Source organism: Empidonax traillii, unplaced genomic scaffold (genome assembly GCF_003031625.1).
Source record: "Empidonax traillii isolate 1590-97213 ecotype Southwest subspecies unplaced genomic scaffold, ASM303162v1 scaffold588:size748185, whole genome shotgun sequence".
NCBI classification, from domain to species: domain Eukaryota; kingdom Metazoa; phylum Chordata; class Aves; order Passeriformes; family Tyrannidae; genus Empidonax; species Empidonax traillii.
The window spans coordinates 508,752-532,797 of NW_020955781.1; the positions used below are offsets into that span (position 1 = coordinate 508,752).

General features: G+C 42.0%; 1 protein-coding gene across 3 annotated transcripts in view; it reads left to right on the forward strand.

The window, feature by feature from the left end:
* The first annotated feature begins 1,775 nt into the window (after positions 1–1,775).
* FAM13C (family with sequence similarity 13 member C) overlaps positions 1,776–24,046 on the forward strand; it is a 49,685-nt gene continuing 27,414 nt past the window's right edge. For 2 of the 3 annotated variants that reach the window (XM_027898261.1, XM_027898259.1), the window contains exons 1-5: positions 1,776–2,901; positions 7,801–7,857; positions 9,582–9,780; positions 15,504–15,625; positions 23,287–23,350. In XM_027898261.1, coding sequence (XP_027754062.1) covers positions 2,840–2,901; positions 7,801–7,857; positions 9,582–9,780; positions 15,504–15,625; positions 23,287–23,350 — 504 coding nt within the window. In that variant the 5' untranslated portion in view covers positions 1,776–2,839. The remainder of the gene's footprint in view (positions 2,902–7,800; positions 7,858–9,581; positions 9,781–15,503; positions 15,626–23,286; positions 23,351–24,046) is intronic. The other variant, XM_027898260.1, reaches the window with a different exon arrangement.

Sequence of the window (24,046 nt, forward strand, 5' to 3'; positions counted from 1 at the left end):
TAAGTAGGCCATATATTAGTCAAATTTTCAGAAGTGAACAGCAAACTATTTCTGAAACCTGGTATCTCCAAAATGTATGTGGACATTTGCACAGGGGAACTCTGCATTTTTGTTGTCAGCTGAGAGCTGTCATGTGATGGTTATGCTGGCTTGATCAACACTTGGCAGAAGAGGGTAAGAGCAAAACTGGGTAAAGAGTAAAATGGGAAGCTTTTCAACAAAGAAAGGATTTTTCCACAGATAAGATTTGCAAAAATATGAATCACTGAAACTGTTCAGAATAAATAAGGAAAAACTGATTTAAAAGCCTTCAATTTCAGATTTATTTCTAATGACTTCCAAATAAAAAGTCCTTATATTTGCTGTGGGAAAGTCCAAAGCTTACTTCACATGTAGGTGTAGCACTATTTTCATTGAGAGTTCAGAATGATGAGAGACCTGGCATGTCATCTGAATGCGGTGATGAAATATATCTGGCAATGAGAATTTCAGCCTGTTAAAGAGTGATTTTTATAGCATTACAAGCCTAATTGGCTTGGACGCCATTATTGAAAATAAGGAGGCAACAGCAGTGTTATATTTTCCTTGAATCTGAGTCTTAGAAGGAAACAGAGATGCAGGTTCAGGCATCTCTGGCTCTCCCTTTTAAGGCCAGAGGCTCTTTGCCTGCCCCAGTCTCACCCAGAGCATGTGGGCAGGAAGCAGGTGGAAGGAACTGGGGTCAGCCAATAGGCCCAACCTGACATCGTTGTTGAAACGAGGGTTTGCTGCTAAAGGCAAATTACTTCCTTCTGCCAGGAAAAGAAGGAAGTACAGTGGGTCTACTGTAGTTCCTCTATAGTGTTCCCCCTGGAGCAGGATGGCTTCACTTCTCTGCTTGGGGCATTAGCTCTGAAACAGGTTCCTGAGTTTGGCTGGCCTTTTACCTTCATGTATTTATTAACACTAATCTGTTTTGCATGAAATTTTTATTTTGTTGAATGGTTCACAACCATCCCAGTTTTATAAACTGGTCCTCAGACATATTCTCTTAGTACTAATAACACCAAAGCCCTGCAGCATGTTTGCACAGGGCATGAATTTGCAGAGAATTTGGTCTTAACTTTTGCACATAGAAATGGAAAAGTCACATTTACAAGAGCATTCTCTGTTCTTTCCCCTCCTTGTGTGGGTGTAGGTAGGGGAGTGGGGATAAATACTCCGTCCCTCTTTAGGCTCTACTCTAGCCAAGCTGTGATTCTTATCAATATGGTTTTTATGATAAAAAGTAGTGATTCCTCCACTTGAAATGCTAGCTGTAAACCTAGCCCAACCATTGAAAATCAAGAGCCAACCACTTCAGCATTCTGGAGTATATTCATTAAAAATACATATATATATATATATTTAATGGAACTCTACTTATTGAGCATGTAAATTGAGTTTTTGATTGACACAACAACTAGGAGCACACCTTTGGTTCTCCTGCAAGTAGAGTAGCAATAAAGAAATTTATATTTCTATGGTCAGACCCAAGAAACTGGAAACAGGAGGAGGAAAAATTTGAAATTTTAGTTTTAAGGGAGGATTTGATTGCTAACCATTGAATTTAGCTTTTCTCTAAACCCTTCCTTCACAAAACGTGCTACTCTGTAGGGCATGAGTCCCTGTAGACTGGCTGTGACATTCTGATCCCCAGGTAATTCATGCCGTCGTGTAAATTGTGTACAAATAAGGGAAAGAAAAAAGCCGGCAGTGTGTGCAAGCAGGCAGGGAGGCTGGGAAGGGGTGAAGGTGAGATGCACTGTTAGCGCTGCTGGTGAAAGAAAAGCAATTGCTGGGGCTGCGATTCCTGGCTGCGACTGCTGCCTGGGAAATGTGTGTCAACACCACACAAGCTGCTGCGCGGAGGAGGAGGAGGACGCGCCTCTCTTTATCCCTGCTCCGCTTGATGCTGCCGCCTGCGAGATGCCTTTGTCACAAACAGGAGTGCTCATAAGACGTTGCTGTTTGCATTGCCATCTCCCCCCTCCAACCCAAACAACAACAACAGCAGCAAAATCCCGTCTCTGGTATGTAGCAGTGAGATTCCACCCCCTCCCCCTACCTCGCTGCTATAAGATCCCGGGATGATCCAAGAGTGTATTTACTGGATTTGAGGGGTGTTGTTCCGGGGGGAGGAGGGGAATTCCACTGCTGCCTCAAAACCAGCAGTTTGCAATACCCTGAGCTGACCCTTCTGAACGTATTACATCAGATCAGAAACATTTTTGTTGCAGGAGCACAGCAGCCTATTCCTTTCACAGGAATGGTTTCATCTACTGCTTGCTGTTATCTTAATAACCTTTTCCTACTTGAACTGTCCTTTCTGCCAGTTTATTTTTTTCATGGAATCCCCTGGGGTTTGGCCATGAGCTGAGAGCGTAAGAGACCACTAAACAAGAAGAAAACCTCCAGAGAGCTCAGCTGAGCAACCTTATTTAAGTCATAAAAACCACTGCGTTTGACGAGCCAATAACGTAGATAAAACATTTAAAGCACAGAACGCCAAACACTTGTTTGTAAACCTAAGCCTTTATGAGCAGCACAGTTACAGTGATAAAAGAATATGATCCCATTCTGAGCCTCCCAGCCTACCTGCATCCCTGTGTTAATTCAGGGCGCTGCTGGAGAGGCTTTGTGAGTGTTGCAGGACTAATCCCTGTGGTTCCTTGATTATGAGCATGTGCAGAGCAGCCCAAGGTACTGCCGTGCATGTAGAGCGAACACACAGAGACGTGCCTTGCAATGCCATGTTGGTGCATGTGTTCCCACAACTGAGAAGGATACAGGGAGCCCGTCTGCCTTGCTGGTTTATCTGATGTGTTCTTGTTTCTGTTTCAGCATTCAGGAGAATTCCTTCAACACGACAGCTTTAGCAGAGTAAGTGAGCACTTTAAAGATGTCCTTATTTTTGCAAAAGAATGATGAGTTTAGTTACTGTAGAGAATAATTGTGAGTTGTGTGTGAGAAGCCCCAAGCTATGTGTCATATATTTTGATTCAGTTTTCTGTAACCTAAGGTATATTAGTGACTATGGGAAGGATTGCATGAAGCAGCTGCTTATAAATGCTCCGTGACCATTTGGCAGTGAATTTTGTATTTTGGGTGAATATATGCTTGGTGCACATCACCCATGCTTAAGTGCATGATTTTCAGTGTAGGATAAATATCCTGTCAAAATATTGCTCATTTCTGGTACTGAGGATCCTGACAAACACAAGCATGTCAGTTTTCTAAGGACACATGGTCTGTATTTACCACAAGCATCATTAGAGAAAAGAATTCTTTGCAAATATTTTGAAAAAACACCTATACATTATTTAGATGGGCCAAGTACCAAATATGTCATTTCTTCATAATCAATTCTTTAAAGTCATTAGAGAGCCTTTTGTACATATAATGATCATAAAGATATATAGGTATGTTGATTTTTCTTGTTGTTTTACAGAGACAGCAGAACAGAACATCAGAAAGTTAGAAAGGCAAATGCTTTAGGAACTATTACAAATAAAATAGTCTATGTCTTGTTTTAGTCTAAACCACTTCAAGACTGGTATTCTCTACATTATTATCTTGCATGCTTTTTATTATTTCAAAAGGTTTTTGGGGAGATTCCTCAGCAGTAAGGTGTCAAGCAGTTTTTCAGGAGGGAAATGGTTTTTAGATTTGTTTGTGCATTAGGTGAGTATTACACTGTTAAAATGCTCATAATTTAAAATACCTTTGTTGGACAGTGAGCTATTTACCTAATTGTTGTGGGGACAACATACATTCTGAAAGCAGGCCAAGTTGTAATTGTCTGAGCCATCCCTAGGTGTTATTATAATAACTACAGGAAAAGTAAGATTTCATAGGGATCCAAAGAATTTCCATCTCTTATATGGCTTTGCTTTATTTGCTTACATTGCCTTGCTTCATTTAATATTTTAACTTAGTCATGCATTTTGTGTGATTGTGGCAGATATGGAAAGATTGCACAGAAGCTAATAAATCACAGAGTTTTTGGGTTTGTTTCTTCCTCCCCTCCCCTCCCCCATATTCCCATTATTTAAGAGATGAATTGTGGTCTGTAAAATTGCAGGATGCTTCCCCTTCACAGAAAAATAGCCAGATTACAGATACTACATCTTTTTAAGTTTTTTTCCTCCTTCCCTTCTCTCTATCCTTAAGTACAACCATTGTTTCCTGTAGAGATTCCCCTGGAGCAGCCCCCAGGCCTGTCTGCCCCGTGAGGTTTCTGGGACCCAGAGGTGATGGTCTTTCTCTGTGGGGCTCAATATTGAGCCAAGAGCCAGGAAGGTATAAAAGCCAAGTGTGTGGTGCCAGCCCTGCCCCGGGGGAGAGGGAGAGGGGTGCAGACTGGGAGGCAGCAGAATAGCAGAGCTAGGCTGGGCCAGGCATTGCCTGAAGGCTGAATCTCCCTCATTTCAGCTGCTGTTGGTTCTGTTTTGGAGGTTTTAATTTTTAATCTTGTATTTCCAAATAGGAGTAGAACCGTGCTTTTGGAAAACAAAGCGAGTGAACAATGACATCTGAAAAGCATTGTCCAGATGAACAAACTTGGTTTCCAGAGCTAATTTTCCTAAGTCCTGTTTAGAGCCTGCCCCCAGAGCCCGTGTTTCAGAACTGCTGAGAATACACAATTCTTACTGATTTCAGCACTCATTGTTTGTGCTGGCCGTGTCTGAAAATAGGTTACTTTTATTTAGCAGAAGAAAGAGAGAGCTTGCCATGCAACTTTAGACACCCTCATTTAACAATTTCTGTCTTTATTTGCTCTAAAGACAAAATCAGGGCTTCCCAAATGATATATAATCAGTGATACGGTACTTTCACGAACATTTCTCCAGACAAGGCAAGTGCCTGGGGGTGTGAAGCCAGGCCATGGATGCAGCCTGGTTTGGAAGTTGTTCATGTGAACATCTTAAAGGTCAAGTCAGCAAAAAGGATCAGTTTTCACATGGCTCCTATGGAAAGGTGAAAATGGAAGGTAAAGAAGCTGATCTCATTAAACAAATCTGGTTTAATCTTGGTAAGCCAGTTGGAAGAAACATATAGGGCAGTACTGTATGGAATCAGAGCAGCAGTCCAGCTAGATGGGATCCCATCTCTGACCTGATTCTGGCCCATGCCACAAGACCTTACTGGTCTGGTACTGGATGTACTTACTTTTGAGGGACATATCCATCTGTCAGTAGTTAAATTGGGTACTGAAGGAAAAGGATTCATACCACTGCTTTTGTCAAAAGCCTCATGTAAGCTCCAGCCCATATGGATTTATAGCTTGAAGCTGTCCTGGCGTATTCTCTGGTGTTTTAGGAATGAGTGAGACACTGCTGCAGTTATTGGTTGGTGGGAACCCTCTCTGCCACATGGCCACAGGCTATCACTAAAAGTCTTGAATATCACTCTATTTGTTAAATACAGCCATTGTTGGACAAAAAGATTTACAAGTTACTGGTGAGAGGGGGGGAATGTGTGCATGTCTGTTTTGATACATGTGGACAGGTGGCTTGGACACATAAGACGTATTTCTTTAAGAAGCCAAGATAAAAACACTGTGCTTTAATGATGGATATTTGCATTATATCAGGAATTAATCTTTTTAAAGGTCCTGCTATGGTCGTAGTCTCCAACACTACCTTGTGTGAGTGAGATTCCTGGTTAATGTTTATTTTTACACAGACAGAAATTTCTGTTAGCGATTTCAGAGAGTGTTGCTTCTGAACTTCCTCACAGTCTTTTAAAATTACATGGTGTTCTCAGATTCATTATTGCTTATCCTTCCTATCTGCTGTTATCCAGTTGCTCAAATTCATTTTGTCATGCTCATTTATGTTGTTTATAAGTTCTGTCTTGTTTTGTGTCTTCTGTCAGTCGCTGGATGCTGAGTTAGGATCTCTGCTTCTCCAGGTCGCCTTAGACACTGAGTCAGCTCAGGAAAATAACCCCCAGGCACTTCCTCCAGTTAAGAAGTGTGCACACACAGACCTGGTGGGTGGACCTGTGTTCAGTCACCAATTGTCCTTCCAGAGAGTGTTCCTGATTGCCAAGATGGTCTTTCAGGAGTGAAGGTTGCCAAGTGTGGTGACTGGGGGAGGAGGGGGTGAGTGGAACCGAAGGCAGAGATGCTTCCTCCCACCCCCTCTTTCTGAGGCACACACAGGAGGGAGAGTTTGTCCCTTTAGGAGGTCCCCGGCCTTTGCTGGCTGTTGCTGGCCCAGGGTGCACAGCACATCCCGTGGCATCTCACCCTACTACTACTGTGTCTGTGCTGGGAGCTCTGTCCACCCAGCTCTGACCTTGACACTCTCTCCTCACAGTGCATTTCCTTTCTATTTTTTTCTCCCTGTGAAATATTCCATCATGTTGTCCATCCATGTTCCTGGTTCCTTTTACACCGGGTTTCCTTCTTCATAACCCCAGTATGTCCACACTCACACCTCGCTGGTGCCAGACATCCATAAGGTAGTGACAGACCAGAGGGGAAGGTGTGACTGGCATCTAGAGGCAAAGGAAAACAGATTTCAATAGTGAATTTATCCATTTTGTACATCAGCCCCTGTCTTACACCCATCATCCCACTTTACCTTATGGGGAGAACTGCGCTGGTTGCAGGAATATTGTGTGATTAAGGGCCATCTGCAACTGGAGTTCTGAGTTCCAGTTGCCAGCAGCAAATGCTTTCATCCATATGCTGATGTATTCAGGAAGTGTAAACACTTGAGTGTCCCTTTAAATATTTTCTGCTGCAGTCTGACTTTTGATATAGACACCAGCACAAGACTGGTGGGAAAGAGGAACACATTAAAAACCTCACCATCAAATCACAACACAGAGCTATGGATGTATCACCGAATGTGCTCCGTTCTGAGTGGGGCAGCTCTGCTCAAAATTTAAGAAGTCAGCGAAAGCACAGGCTGCTCCCCCCATAATGAAGAGACTCCTCTGCCAGCAAACTCCAAGAGATCCAGGCCTGCTTAGTGTCTGTGCCCTGTGAGTACAAACTGAGGGTGAGGAGAGAGCCCCGACTTTTCCCCAGAAATAGTAGCAGGCAGGGTGTATCGATATTTTAGGAGTGTATGCATATATATGCGTGTTTATTTGCTCCTGGGCTTTGCAGGAATATCATCCTGCAAAGTTCAGCTATGCAGCCACAATATAATGTTCAGCTCTGAGTGGTTGTTCTTTAGCATATTTATCCAGATTTCTCTTTTGATTAGGCAGCCTTAGGAGAATTCTGTTGTTTGTAACTTGAGGGGATGTAAACCACTATGATTCTTCAGGCATCTTAAAACATTCTGCTAGTTCACTTTTTTAAGACTTAATGATCACTTTATAACTTAGTTGGGGATTCTTTTTCCTGCTGCACAAAAAGTGACTGCTCCATGATAGTTAATATTTTTGTGAGCTTAGGAGAAAAACACCCTTAGATAATTGTATCTAGTAATTTTGGGGTTTAAAGTGAATTATACTATATGCAATTAAAATACAGAATTTCTTGTAATTTTCCTGTATTTTTATGGTAACACCTGAATTCCTTGTAATTACATTCATCTGTCTGAAAATGATGTTTCAAATTGTGCACACATAACATCTCAAGTCCTTCTCTTCCTCTGAGATTTGGACTGTCATGGAGAAGCTATGGCATTAAGTGACTCTAACTAAGGTGTGAGAAGAATAAATGTATTTGTACTTTGAGCTGCACTGTCATGTTATTAAAAGCTAAGTTTCTGCAGCCGGCAGAAAGTCAGCAATTATCTTGTATTCATTTTCAAGGTGTGACGGGGATTCAGACTCTGTGCATGAAGATCAAGCAGGCACTTCCAGTCCCAGGTATCCTACTCTGTCTGAAATCCATTGGCAGCAAAAGAAGCTGCCAGAGTGCTTCTGTTAAAGCATTAGAAACAAACATTTATTCTCAAGGGAATGCAGAATTTCTCGGGTATTACCTGCAAAGTCTATTAGTATTTCTGGGAAACGCACATTTGTCTACTGTACTTTTGTGTAATCAATATTAAGATTAATTACTGATGTTATTATATGAGTAAACATGTTATGGTCTGTATTCTTAACTTCACATTATGTTACTGTCATTGAGATGCAGCTTTGGTTGCTAATAATAATTTTACTGTACAGCAGCTGGTTCAAAGTAGTGGTAAGTGGAGTTTTGCCACTGTGCAAGGATATGCTTATTGATGAGTGTCTCTTTGAAAAAAAAAATCCCTCAAATTATAATTTATCTGAAGTATTCTTGAGGCATATCTCCCTCATGGCTGCGTTAGTGTATGTTGATTGCTAGACTGTGCGACTTAACCTTTCAGAAAGATTTTAAAGTCAGATCATACCTTAAAATTAGCAGCACTTGTGCAGGTTGTTGAGATGCCCGTGGGCTATAAAGCACCCTACGCTGTAACTATAACAACTGCCTTGGAGCACACTTGCAGAAGGCATGGGCAGCAATGGTGTTCGGCTCCACAGGCACCCTGTGAGCATCCATCTGGATGGTGATGGGCCACAGATGGAAAGCGAGTTTGGCAGCTCAAAATCCTCAGGAGAAAACATTGAACTAGAAAGTTATGCTTTCTAAAAAAAAAAAAAAAGAAAAAAGAAAAAGTCTCAGAGGTATTTAATTCAATAGTCCTTGACTCCCTCACTTGGGAAAGTTTCACACCAGGAGAGAGATCACCTCTTAGCTAAACCGTTAGGATTTTACCAGCTGAAGCTAACATCTGAAATTCCCCCTGCAAACTAAGCCACAGCCAGGGATTTTGGAGCAGTAATGCCGACCTGCTCATCCTGCCAGCTGATCAGGCAGCCCAGCATCCTGCACTGCGGAAACTTTCCTAATGGAGCCAGGGAGATGCCACCAGGGGAAGGCTGGAGTGACTGGGCGTGGATAGGACTTGCAAGGTCTTCTTGGGACAGCTTGCACCTTGTAGGCTGGGTGGAGACTGAAAATGTCTGTCCCAGACTCGGTGGTTACCTGAGGACTCGTAAGTAACAGTGTCTGCTTAAACCACCAGGTGTGCTGCTATGCAGGAGGACATTTTTGCCAAACTGGGAGCACATGGCACTTGTCCCTTCCACCCAAACACACCTCTGGCTGTTCGGACCCTACCCTCACTTTGTTCAAAAGCCCTCAAAACCAGAGCCTGTCAGAAAGGAAGTGAGACTGTAGAGAGGAACTGTTGTATACAATGACTTTTTTTGTGAGATTATAACTTATGGTGAATCATTGAGTGGGGAAAGGTCTTCTGCATTAAAAGGACAGCTTCAGGTTTTATTTGGAGAATGTGAACTACAGGGCTAAAGCCAAATAGTGCCTCTGAAACTAATCTTATTTAAATAGCTCTGCAGTTGAATGTGTAATAATGCCAACAGTAGTTTCGACTCACATTACTGACATATGCAATGTTTGATGTGTAGACCACTCAAACTGGTAAAAGCAAAAGCAATATGCCGTGAATAGCTAAGAACTTGTTGCTCTTTTTCCTCCATAATGTTTTGACAGCTGTCTGAAATCCTGCCTGATGCATTTCAATTTTACTTTCTTACAGAGATGATGATAACAAAGAAAATTATCCGGACAACGGTGCTGTCTTAGAGGAAAGGCAGCTGCCTTTGCAAGAGGCTCAGCAGCACAGACAACAGGCTGTGATCGACTGTGCTCTAAAGCCTGAAATGGGCAACCTAAAGCTGAGGAAACCCAAGCCCATTGCAAAGCTAGAAAATGGAAAAAGCCATGAGGAAAATCAGGTAAAGAACTAACCTTGCCAGGAGTAGGTTCGTGGCACGGTGTCTGAGCAAACACAACTTCTGAAATGCAAAGTGGGACCCCCTGGTAATTCATGATGTGATTGAGACCCCACAATAATCTACCATGATTTTTGGGGACCTGTGGTCCTGGAACTGTCCTGTAACCACAGGCAATTTCTTTCAGCCAGGGAATTGCAGAGAGGGCTGTGTTGCAACTGCTGGCCCATGTGAGCACAGAGCATGGCTGAAGATATCTCTCTTTAGATTTTCTGTGTTTCCTTGCACCAAATATAAAAAAAACTTGTTAGTTGCAGCATTTGATTAGACATTTTCTGTTTTGTTTGTTTGATTGAGGATCTCTTGTGCTGGTATTTTGACTGCCAATAGAGAGTTTTAATACTTTCCCTTTATATTGATTTCTGTTTTTCTCATCTTTAAATGACAAGTCTATTCCAACACAGATTCTGGTAGCAGAGCTCTTGCTCACAAGCTTCCCAGGTTGAGTTGAGGAGAGCAGAACTATAACTTTTCTAAAGGGTATAAAAGAAGACTAGAAATGGAGAAACTTCTGCTGCTGTCTGTGGAGGTACATTTGCTATGTCAGCTCTGGAGTTACCACCTCTCAGCAGCTGCTGATAATGCCTCTGTTCTTCCCTGGTGTTTCCCAAGTCATGTCTGATGTGCAGTGTAAGGGATAGAGCTCTGGTGCAGATTTAACTCCTCAGCTAGAAATATTCTCATATCCAAGAGAGTTAATATTAATGTTGGGAGATTTGCTGGTCTGCAGTCGGCACAAAGCCTGATATCTGTAAATACAGATGTCTGTATTTACATATCTTCTTTGATGTATAATGTATTTGGCTACATTTTGTCTCTCCTCCCTTCTTGTCTGTGGATAGAAATTTGCAGAGCACTTTCTGCAGTGCTTCAAACCCATCACAGAGTAGGAATTATTTTGGACCTTTTTTTTTCAAGTTTATAATGGGATTTCATCATTTTGGACAGAATTTCTTACCTTCTAAGTGAGAACTTAGAAGAATACTTTTGAATCCCAGAAGGAAAATGAAAAGCAAATGGCATCCCAATGGTATTATCACAGTCTCCTACAGAAGGAATATCAAACTCTTGCCCTAATCTTCCTGCATGTTCTTCTGGAGCTCATCCCAGAGATAAGCAATAACTGGCTTTTTTTTTTGCAACTGTATTGCATTACTAGGAAATATTCTTTAGACTGCAGGAAGATGAGGTGTAAATGTTTATCAACTGAGAAGAAAAATGGTGGGAATTTTGACCTATGAAGAGCAAGCAGAGGCATATCAGGAATAGGAATCATGAAGAAGTCGCAGACAGGGCAAGATCTGCCTCATAGATCATCTGTTTTTCTTTCAGCTACTTCCAAGCCCCTTGTCTGCCTTCTCCCTGGGTGTGTCCTGCCTGTATCTCTCACCCAGTGAAAGCCAACACAGCACAGATTTACTGCTCTGTAGTGTTTTACATGGTCTGAAGTGGTTATCTGAAAATGTTGATATTCTTTCCTGGGAAACTTTATGGGTATTTAATTAGAATGCCATAAAATGCCAGTGCAACTTAAGTACGCAGCCTCTGGAAGGAAAAACAGTGTCAGGCAGATAATTTTCACATCACTCAAGGGCTTGAATTAGGAAAGACAAAAGTGGTCCTGGGCCTCCATGCTACCTCTTGGCATAATGGAAGATGTAAGATGAGTAGGCACCATTTTAGCTCTGATTTATGGGAGCACTTGAGGATGAGAGTAGTGTAGAGCTTTGAGAGTAATTGGCAACATAAACACAAAGCAAACATCCCTCCATAACAGTAACTCCACTCATTCATAGTGGGAAAGGTATCCCAGTAACAAGGGAGACTTTCTGATGGATATCCTATATCCAAACTGAGTTCAGTGGTGTGTGCTGTTATGGACAGAGTTTGCCCCTGGGAATGGTTTGCAGAAGGAAGCTGTTTTGGAGAAAACATCTACCAAGCCTTTATTCTCATTAGTAAGGATGCACATGCTCCCTGACCCTGAGCGCTCACTCGCTGCATCTTCAGCTGCCTCGGGGGCTTTTGTTCTTAAGGAAGGAAGCATCTGGCATTGTTCATCAACAGTGCCCAAGAAAAACAAGATTCTTCTTGCAGAAGAGCCCCAAGAAGGGGATTTTTTTGTGTGTGGGTGAGCTCTCACTGGGATCCTTGGTGTGTTGTGACCTCCCAAACCCTGTCGCAGCTCCCTGTGTTAACAGCCCTAGATGAGAACGGGCAGCAATTCTCCATTGCAAAGTGCTACTGTGTTGTTTCTAGTGGCTGTTGTTCGTGTGTATACAGCAGGTTTTTATTATTAGAGGCAGGCCTGGTGATGCTTTCAAACACTGTGCACATTATATACCTTCCTTTGGTGACACACCTTGCACCAAGCCACTCCATAAATCCTTACAAGGAGCTGATGTCAAGCTGAAAACCAGCACTTTCTGAGTACGTGCATTTATGAAAGAAAAGCATGATGCACTGCACAACATGATGGAACAGTTCATCCTCATTTTCCTGAGTTTATTGATAGAGTGCTTTTCCAACAGTCTCCTCACTTCCCCAACCTGACTTGTCTGTGACATGAGAAACAATGACAATATTGCAGTGACCACTATTTCTTTTAAAGGTGTTGCTCTGATAACCCAAGGAACTGTTTGCTGTTTGCTCCTGTGTGTTATAATCCCATGAGATGCTTTTTTAGAGAACCGTGCCTTTAAAATTAGAATATTCTGTTTCTGATGGAGTAGAATTAATTCCCTCAAAACTAAAAACAGAATCATAAAATCAGCCGGGTTGGAAAGGACCTCTGAGATCATCAAGTCCCTTTTTTTTTGGAAATCCAGTCCGGGTTTTCCCCAATTCCGTACTCTGGCGATTTAAAAAAGCAAACAAACAAACAAAAAAACCCTGTACTAGGCTCCTCTGAAGTAACTAGTTTGTTTGTAGGATTGTATATATCTGTTAAGAGTACCGGAGTACCAGAGAAAAGAGCAGTATGAGATGACTCCACTGGACCACTTGACAGATGATACAATGCCACTGGAGTAAAACTGTGCTTTGCATATTGCGTGCAGTTATTTCTCTGGGGGCAGCAGCTGGGTGTGGAGGCAGCTCTAACCTTTCCAAACAAAATATGGGGAGAGAGGCAGGCTGCTGGAATGTGATCACACTGCTGCACTCCAGCTATTTGGCTTTTTCTTTCCTGTGATTTCATGAGTTTCTTTAGCAATTCTGCAACATTAATCTATAGAAAATGAAATTAATTAGGATTTATTTGACTTCAAGAGGTGAAGAAGCATATGCCCAGAACATACTCCAGGGAGTCAGTGTGAGAACAGATGGTGAGGAATAGAAAGTCTGCTTTCCTTGCCCAGTCCTTTCTCCTGTCACCCACCTTTGACGCACAATCATGAATACAGATTATTAAATGAGTCATCCTCAAATTCCTTATTGTTACTGGGACATAATTATAAAAGGACACTAGACATGCTAGCAGATAGGTAGAGACAGTCAAAGTTCAGTTTTAAAGTCTTGCTATCAAGGTAAATGATCATAAAAAAAGAAATGGTGGCTTGACAATCAATGCCTAGAGCTGGAAATGCTTAAGATTGTTGAGTGAAATTTTCTATTTTGAGTATAAATTAAGGGGCAAATTGCCTGGATGTCAAAGAGCTTCCAATAATTTGACAACAAAATTGTGATTTTAAGTGCACAGGAATACAAAAACCAGAGCTGATGTTGAGACATCAGCTACACAAGCACACAAATGTGTCAGGCAGTCTGCAAGTTCTGCCTCAGTTCCCAGGTGTACTCTGTTTATGTTTGAACCATAGCTCCCATCACAGATTAAATCTCTTCAATTCACTGTCCATTAAATGTCTATTTTCTTGGATGGACTGGCATTTTCAGGAGGTGTAGGAAGCACTTCTGCTCAGGATTCATTTCTGGCTTATTTTCTGTTTTGACCATGAGGTATTCAGGGCTGTGCTCCCAAGTGCTGCTACAATATTTGCATGGTGCTTCCATTGCAGAGAGATGGAAGTGTTTGTGTGTTGGATAAAGGCTGTGAAGGATGCAAGGCACTTTCTGGAGTTCAAAGACAGATTAAACTGCTCTATAATCACAGCAAAGTATGCATGTACTGTAATTCAGGTGCTCTGAGAGAGACGGGTTATAACGTGCTGTGATTTTTGAGGGGGAATTAGATTTTTAAAAAAATTTAACTTGTGAAACAAAAGTTTATTTATCTCAACCTGTGTTTATCCACGATGCTAATTTTTGGCTGCTTCCAAACCACACAGTGTTTTGTGTACAAAACATGGTAGTGATTGTGCAGCACTGAGACTTCTCAGCAATGCCTGGAGATTTCCTTCTTCACAGACTGCTTAGCAGATGCAACTTCATTGTAGAAGCCTCACCCTCTTTAGTGAAAAAGAAACAATAATAAAATAAAAGACAATACTCTACTGTTGGAGGCCTTTGACACATCAGGAATGGATCTCACTGCTCTTTAGAAATGGAGGTTCCACCAAGGGTGTTTCCCTAGGGTTACTCGTTAACACCCTAATGACACAACTTAATGAGCAGTAACAAAGACATTAAAAAAAAAAAAAAAAAAAAAAAAAGAAATTAACAACTCCAAACCACCCAAGTCCTCAAACATCAAGCCTGCAAGGGTTTATTGCCAGGACTGTTGTCCTCAGCTTTTCCTTTCATCTTGAGTTGCCATCTGAACATTCCTACCCCAACTTTTGACTTCTAGGAATCCAACTAAGCTTTGGCAAAATCAGACACATGGTTTTACCAGAGAAGTGAACACTGTTGTTTTGCAAAGCACACTGTATTTTAATTTGATAAACTATTAGACTAAAATATTGGATTACAAAAGCTAATACAGAAGGGGGGAAAAAAGTCCCACTTTAATTATCACATTTTCAAAGAACTTCATTACCTGACCCCATTGCAATGCAAGGGAAATATTGCAGACCATTTTATAGGTAGGAAAATTTACATGTGCTGAACACATCTTTTCACAGCCCTACAGCTGGTTTTTGAAAGCTTGGAGTAATATGTGTACCTGTCTCATTCCTCTTCCCTTACTCAGTTTGTTGGTCTAAATTGGCTCTTGTATTTTCTGCATGGCAGGTTGGGTCATGTGACTTTTTTTCCTCTCAATGCCTTTCCCTCCTTCTCTATTCATAAAGCTACACATATTCCAGGGAAGGAAAAGAGGAAAGTGGTTAAACCTTGCAAATCTTATTGAAGTGAACTGCATTTGCCTTTTTCAGCCAGAATTTTTCTGATGATAGCCAAGTAGTAAAATTACTGATATATGAGTAAATAAATTCAAATGAGCTCTGTGTATAGCACCTCTTAGCTCAGAAGCTGGAATCTGTTATCTAACTAACAAATAGAAAATGGGTTACAGTCTGCTTTGGTTTCAAAAACTCTTTTCCAGTGAAAGAACATACTACTTTGTTTAGAACATTTCCTAGTGTGTGTTTTCCACATGTTTCCAGACTACTACCAAAAAAAACCCAACAAAGATCCACAATCAGTATCCAGCCTCATGGAGCAATTTTTCTCTTAAAGCAAAACGTTCAGCTAAGCCTAATCGATGCTGACAGGGCACATTCAATTTTCTTTTTAAATTTTTTTTTTATTTTGTGTGCTTTTTGCAGGAGCTGGAATGTGCATTGCCAGGCCTCCCGGAGTGGCAGGGCAAGGCTGGATCCTCAGCTAATGACTGTACACAGAACGTGGCTCTGAGATGCCAGGAAACCGTCGTGAGACTTCAGCCAAGGTAAGCCTTGGGATCAGACAGCACATTTCACTTCTGATAAACTGTAGGAAAGGCTAATTCATGTGCTGCCTTTTGTATAAAATATTCAGACTCCTGGCTGTCACTGGCAGTTGTAGTCTATATTTATATGGCTAGGGCTTTTTGGAGAAAGTGAAAGGGATAAAGATAAGGATGCAAATTTCATCATTCTTTAAACCCCTTTGCATTTCAAATGGGAAGAACATCCTCAGTTCAGAAACTTCAGTTCCTCTGTGCCAAGTTTCAAAAACATCTTGCCACTGCTTTTCTTACACACCTCCCCCCCTCCCCCCCAGTGCTGAATTACCTCACTCTTTCTCAGAGCTGTATTCTAATTGTGAAATGGGAACCTGCACATCCAATTTTACCATGGGTATGCATTTATGTGTAGTTTAGACTCTGGGTGCTGTGGCAACTGTGCTTGTTCCCGTGCTGGGAAGGGTACAACGTGTTCAGGTCAGGCATTAAAAAGTCTTGGTGGCAGGTAACTCGGCTGATGGCTGAGCAGCTCAGCTCTGATAACTATTGGAAGTCACAGTTTCTACCCTGATCCTTCATGGTTAAACAAAAGGCTAAAAATGGGGTTTCAAGTCACCCAGCTGACCAGTGAAGGTGTGTCCTAAGGATAAGATTTAGTTCTTACTAAATTTGAGGGCACTGCTTTACAATTTTTGCATGCTGAGGTGCTGGTTTGGCCCTGCTTTTCTGTGCACAGAGTTTTTGGCCCGCGAGGCAGGTCCCTGCTCCTTGCCTCGAGGTGCACGACAGCCTCGGTGCTCTGTGGAGGGACTGAAGCAGCAGCAGTACATCCCAGGGATGCTCAGGGCACAGCTATTTGACATCCAGAGCACCTAGATGTTTGCTCCAAGGTTTGTTTCCAATTGGGATTAGGTTGGTAGTGACAGTGGCCATCCAAAGGCAATTTGGTGCTTTATGTGAAACCAACTGGTTGGTTCCACCACAGCTTTTGGTTGGCAACATTATAAATGATATTAATTCTTGCTCTCAAAGGAAGGTTTAGCAGAATGACCAAGCATATAATTAATCTTGGACAAAGACAATTGCACTCCAGTGGTTGTCTGTGCAATTGAGACACTGCATCTCAGAGAGAGTTTCTAATTAGGATGCCTGTCTTCTCTTTTTCTGGCATTCCTTATGCTAGGAAAGAATTGTATGGTTGTCTTGTAATGAGGAGCTTGGTGACTTTGGTATCATAGAGTTAGACCTACCTAGTGCCTCTGCTGGTGGGATGCCCGTGTATGGGTAGATAACAAAGTAACTGGTAATTTTGAAAGGAATGTGATGCAAGGAAAATAGATAAGAACCAGACTAGAGTGTGCATGAAACAACAGTAACCACAGCAAAATTCCCCTATCCTCTTCAACCGTTTGGCATTTTGAGCTTGCTTTCTATTAAACCATTGTTCGCTATGCTGTTTATTCCTGCTTAACACCAGGGTAGCTCCTTAGAAAACCTGCTATCCACAAGGGCTAAATCTCTTAAATAGTGGTACCTGGATTTACCATCCTAAGAGCTGTGAAAGCACAGTGATCAAATCTCAACCCTGTCCATGTTTTAGTTTGATTATACTACAAAAACCAGACCAAACAAACAAAAAAAAGGTAGGTGACTTTACTCTCAAATAAGGAACTTTAAACATGGAGCAAACAAGCATTAACACATGATCCTGGCATCACACACACACTATGTTTACTTTAACTGCCTTGACTGTCCTTGGAAAAGACACTCCCACCACCCAGCTGGGGCAGGGGGGCTTTGAATTACATACGCTGGAGTTACCGCTTTCAGTTTGGGGGTCACTGTGTTAGTGACTCCCCTGAAGGGCCACCACCAGCTTGCCCCATCCCTCTGCTGGCAGGCAGCTTTGGCAGGGCCCCAGCAGTGAAACGCCCCTGTCTCGGCTCACACAGGTCCCTGGCTGCTGCACCGGGATCACAGCACCGACTCGTGCAACAGGCTGGGAACTGCTGCCAGGGAATGACGTCTTGCCTTGCCTTCTGCCTTCTCTGCTGTGGCCATGGTGAAGGTTAAGTGTTCAGGTTTGGCAGCTGCCAGCAATCGTAGCTGGATTTGGACAGAGCACATCTGCAACCCCCACTAAATTTGAATTTCACTCTCTTCCACTGTTTTTGCCGGGTTACTGGTAAAATTACCCATGCTCTGGGACACTTTATCTGCCTGACTCAGACTGAAAGCTCTCTGGTGTTTCGCAGGAGATGGGCACACTGCTGCAGAGGTGACCTTGCGCAGGCTCTCTTGGTGTATCAGATGTGTGTGTGGAGGATACGAAAAGGATTTATTTCTGCCTCATAGGAAGAAGCAAGGTTGATTGTTTCCAGTGCAGCTTGTTGTTACTTGTGCTTTAACTTAGCTTCTGCAGACTGATATAGCTCTGTCATTAGTCTCATTGGACTTTAAAGGTCTAAACACCTCTGAACTGTATGGAGCTTTTTAAGAAATCTGTTCTGGTGAGTGTGGGGCAGCTAAAAACAGGGTAGTTTTAATTTGTCTAAATATGGATTAAAAACAACTGAGATATGAAAAACTTTTCAGTCCAGTCCCCATTAAGCAAGGAAATTTAAATTCAGGGTAATCTATCAAGGGGTGCTCATAAACAGATATGTGACAAAGAAGAACAGAACAGGCAATGTAAGAGCAGCAATCCACAAAAATACGACTTACAAGCGTATATGTGTGGATCGTTTCTTTGAGGGAGTACTTTCATTTTATGAAAACCACCAAAACAGTAAAGGAAAGGTTTTGAGGGATTTGAGGGAAATGGAAGAATACACTTGGTGAAGAGGATTGCAGTGAGAAGAATGGGGAATACTGTCTTGTTCTTGGCTAAGCTGTACTTGGCCTATGAATCAAGGATTTCAAATTCAGGAGGTGTTTATCGTGCATGATTCATGAACATCAGGATCAATTTATTATATGGAATGCCATCTGCATAGAAGGAAACCTTTACATTTTATCCCCAGAACATGAATTTCTAATACTATTTTTAGTGATTACAGTGAATGCTGCTCCGGTCATTGTGTTGTAGCTGCGTTTGGATAAGAAAGTAATATAATTTGCACCTTTGACGGACAGAAGTTATATTGCAGGTCCTGGGAACAAATAAAGAGAATTGCCTTTTCTTAGCAGAGACTAGGAAAGCCAGTATGGAACAATATATATGATTACAAAAAGCTGCTCCTGCCAATTGCCTTCTCAAAGGCAATCAGCAAAACTGGTGTGGATTGCAAGCTGTGTGCAGTTACCTGAACAGAGGGTGGTGTTTCCTTCAGCTGCCTGTTACAAGGCACTCTCAGGCAGTGGGAAGGTCAGTGCTTCAGAGAAGGCTGCATCCCATCTCAGCGTGGGAACTACACTCTGGGGTTTAGTTTTCTGCCAAAGGAAAAAATCCCTGAAAGTTCCCCATCTTTCCCATTCCCCAAATAAAATGGGAATGGAGTGGTTTCATTTAACAGGACTCAGCTGGTCCCCGGGTTGGTTCCTAATTTCTGCAGAGGCTGTAGGGTGGCAGTTGTCAGACCTATGACTATTCTCCAGGAAAACTGGAACTGCCATTAGCCCTGGGCTGTCCTGGTTCAGCCAGTCTCCCAGGGTTTCTCTGATCCCCCAAGGGAGGTCAAGCTCTAGCAAGGCTTTTGGTATCTAAGTTTTCAAGGCAAGTAACTTTTGAGAGAGCAGTTCAGGCTGGAACTCCTTTGGTTTCCAGGCTTTCTCCTGAACAGCTACAACTCAGGGATGAGTGGGAGGGAGCAGGGAGGCTGCAGAAGTGCTGATGTCCCTGTGCCATATGGCAGACCTGCATGGGTGAGGCAGAGCTTGTGAGGCTACATCCCCTCATCTGTACAGGCAGCCAAGTGAGCAGGGAGAAAGCTGGGAAATAACTGACCAGCTCCTAAAAACAGGTCCTTCAGAAATCTTGATATTAAAATACTGGTGTTTATGGTTTTGGTGAGACTTCTTGCAGCCAGGCATGGAAAATTCTCTGAGCGAGCTTTTGGGCTGCAGTACAACTAAAGAAAAAAAAAAAAAAAAAAGAAAAGAAAAAGTGGGTAGAGGGAGAGGATAGAGGAGCAAGAAAAGAATAGAAAAGAATAGCATCTCACTGTAGCTCAAGTAAGAACTGCTCCTGGTGAGTATGAGAGGCTTTCATAGTAAGAAAAACAAGGGCTGGCTGCGTTACATAAGGGCTGTGATTGATGAGACAGGCAGTGCTACGCTGGCTCTCTGTCTGAGTGCTTATTCCATCATTCAGGGATTGCCCAGGGAGTAGCCTTGGGCCATTGATGGCATTTTTTTCTCTCATTTTCTCTCTTCATGTTCACCCCAAAGCCTGCTGCAGTTCTGCACTGCTTTTTAAGGAGTCAAAGGCATGCTTTTGAAGCACCCACCTGCAGCCCTGTGTGAAGGTGTTTGGATTTCAGAATGCTTTTTGCCATTTGTGGAGGTCTCAGAAAGGACCTTTTTTGTTTTCCTGGTGCTGAGATGTGCTGGCTGTGGGTTCTGCCTTTCTGTGAACTCGTGTGATGTGACCTGTGGATGGGCTGGATCAGTCCTGAGACACTGTTACCCTTGGGGGACACCCTAAGGGTGGGAAGGGTAGAACTGATTCCTAGACTGGAGACAGGGAAGGAGTGCTGGGCCAGGACAGACTGACAGTGAAACTGGAGAAGGAGTTTCATCCCGCAGGATACTGCGTGGTTGTCCTGGCATCACCAGCGCCAAGACACCGAGCACGTGTGGCATTGTGGTGCATCAACACATAACTCAGCTGGGCATGGGGCTACTGTGATCCAGAGCTGGACTGGGGTAAATTTCAATTTACAGAATACAATGCTCCTTTCTGGGTTCCATCAGGGAACTGTGAGGTGAATTTGCTTAGGTTATCTTCAAACGTTTTGCCTAGCTTTTAAAATAATGTGGTTTTATTTGAATTTTATGCAAGTTTAGAAGTGATGTCATGCATAATTCAGAAATTCACATGTTCTGGTCTGTTTTTCAAACAGCACACTGCTCATGCAAATTGATCTTCCCCTTGAAGTCTGGTAGGAGCTCTGTTATGATAATTAGTATTTAGACTTTTTTTGTGTGTGTGTTAAGTCCACAAGCTTCAAACGTACATATTACTTATTGCATCTTTGCCATCTCTGTCATGGAGAACAGGATAATTCTGCCAAAGCCAGAGTCTATAAGGGAGGGTGAAAGACCAGGCCTTTTATGTTTTGTAAAGGACCATATAACATATATATGAGTAGGAGACACAGAGACAATTCCATTTTCATTATTTTACATGATGTAAATTATACAAAATAAGGGTGCCTGCAATTATTCAAAATTTTAGCTAAGGCCTGAAATAATTTTAATGTACTCAGCACAGATGGAAAATTAGGGCTTGTTCCTGCTGCTTTTGAAGTTAATGGATATTTTGTGATTGACTTTTAATGAGAGTAAGATCCAACCCATAGTCATTAAATTGTAAGCCCTGTGTTGCCTGGTGACAATCAGAAAACTTGCATTTGCCTGGCAGAGCAATTAGTCTTTGTGAAAAGGAAAAAGCACACCCCAAAAATCTCTGGAGAGAGTAAGATCAGCTCAGCACACGCTGTTCATGTAAATGCTCTTCACACAAAAATGGTCACTCACCCTAACAATTTCAGTATCTCCAGAATCAAAAGAACACACAACTAAAAGAATCATGCTCCAGTATTTTTAGTGAAAAAGAAACAGTAAAATGCATGACTAAATGCACTTCCAAAACAGCAGACAGGAGCATCAACCTGGATGAGAGACAGGTGGTACTTCATGGCTGCTGTAAACCTTTTAATCTCCAGAGTGCAAGACTCATGAGTGATACAGCTGTGAATTATGTAGAACTTCATATAGTGCCTGCATGAACTGCTTGCTGGAATTTAGGTTTGGTTTGGGTTTTTTGTTTTGTTTTTAGTTTATTTTGTTTTTCCTTTTTTAAGGAGATTTCACATTTGCTGCGTTATGCACCTTGAAAAGAACCATCCACATGAATACCAGAAGTGTTCAAATCTGACACGGGTCCTTTTCATCCTTTCCTTTATGTCTAGCTCTAGTTCAACGCAATAAATCACTCTAAACATTTTTTTCTCCATTAGTGAATCAGCTCTTCAGCTGTTTGTAACCTTGCAGCTCCTTCCTTACATGTTATTAAAGCAAACCACAAATACTTCACTCTTTCTCATTAAATTAGTCCTTTTGCTGTTCCCAGTTTTCTTCATGTTTTCTTTAACTCCCTTCTGCTGTCTCACACCGTCCTCCCCGCTGGCTAAGAGCAGGGGTTTGGTTGTTAGGCATTCACCTTTTTGCATCTGTGGTTTCGTTTTCCTTCTGTTCTCCTCACATTATGGAGACATTTGCTATTCATTTTCAGGAAAGATGGCAGGAAAAGAGTATGTGTGTGGAGAGCTGTGTAGGGTTGTAGATAGGTGCTTGTTCAGCAGTCAGCCAAGGCACCCTGCTGCTCTCAAGTGTTGTCAGAAATCACTCACATCTGATCCTGTACCTCTGTACCTGAGGGAGGTGCAGGCTGGCTGGGCTGTGAGGCCTCCCATTCTAGTGCTACTTGAACCCTCCCCAAAATGACTCGTTTTTGTTACTATGTGAATTGCCCACCTGTTTGGAAGCAAGTGATTGTTCACCTTGGTGTAGGTACGTAGTGTGTCTGTTTTGATAAGGAAAGTGGCATATCTGTCATTTCAGTCTTTAAATGTCTCATAAATCCACAAGGAACTGCAACAAACATCTGTGAATCTGTCTGTACTGGTTGTGAGGTCTCTAGAGATCTTTACAACTATTTGCTTTTGCTGGGATGACTCTGAGCACGGAAAATTATGAACTGTTTTGCCCAAAGGAATCTGGGTTTTGCGTCTTATTAGCCTCAGTCAGAGGGAAGAGATTTCCTCCTTGCCAGTCCAGGGCCTTCCTTTCCTATTTCCATGTGGAGAAGCAGCAATACACTGAAAGAAAACCAAAGGTATGGACATCTCTGATGGCTGCAAAGTGGCACACACGAAAATGTGGACGTCTCTCTCACAGGATTTCCAGGCACTGGGGTCTTTGTGAAATGTTAAAAACAGAGGTTAAGAAGAAAATTGAAGATGGGAAGAATGAAATGCCAGCAAATTTAAATATGGGAAGATTTAGTCTTTATGTCTCTGATACAGGAAAGCTTTTTTTCCCTGATTTAAAGCACGTGGGACAAATTGTGCCTGGATCTAAGCATATGTTTGAGATTTTTCTTGGCTTTAACCCTGTTAGCTCACCGGGACACTGAACTGATCATGCTTCTGTAGAACTTTTTCTGCCTGACAAAATAAACCCGCATTGTAATGTCCAAGGTTTGCAGGACTTCATTCACAATTTCAATATATTAGTTAGGATTCCAGTAAAATCACAGCTATTTTGAATGAGGTACAAAATATAGATGTAACTTCCACAGAAAAGTTTTTGTTTGTTTGTTTTAATAACATAACTTATTTTGGGACTTGTAACTTATGTACAGACAGGATTAAAAGTTTGAAATACTTGCAGCACAGATAAGCTATCTATTGAGTGAAAATTCATATTTTGTTTTGTAGAGTAGATCAGAAGACAAGCACTTCACCAAAGGAAGCAACCGATCAATGTAGCAGCTTAAATGAGGTAAGTTTAACCACAGGTTGAAATATGATGTTATAAATTTTGAATAGATGTTTGGGTTTTGTTAATTTTAAGGTCTTGGAATAATGTAATCTCTTGAGAATCTTCGGCTGGCTTTTTAGTGAATCTTTCTAGTCATGTTATTGGAGAAAAGTTTAAAAACATGAGACTGCGATAATAGTTTAAAAACCAGAAGCTAGAGATTTTAAAAAAACCATTTTAAACCAACTTCTTGCTGCTTTCTGTTTGCTCAGGAAAGAACCAAATGCTCAGTATTGACTGGGTGAAATGCCATCTTTCAGGAACATTTGATTTTTTTCCTCATATTAAAGCTCAAAATTGTTCACTTATTAAATATGTCTTGTTTTAAAATAAGGAGTTCTCAGTGTTGCTAAAACCTGCATAAATAAACTATGAACAGTACAATGCAGGGAAAAAGGTGCTCTGGTTGTTAGATGGGAGGAGGGGAGAGGTGAAGAGGGGAAGCCAGGAAAGGCACGTAACACCTGTGACACTCGAAACAAGCTGTTTTCTCGGGGATTGTGCCAGGAGCACAGTGTGAGTGGAGCACAAAAAAGCTGTCTGTGTGATCATATCAAACAGTGGATGAGTCTGGATGAGGTCCTAACAATCAGCAAGATACTGGGTGGGGTGGGGGGTGTAAAACCAAGCTTTGTGGTTATACAAAGTGTGAAACCT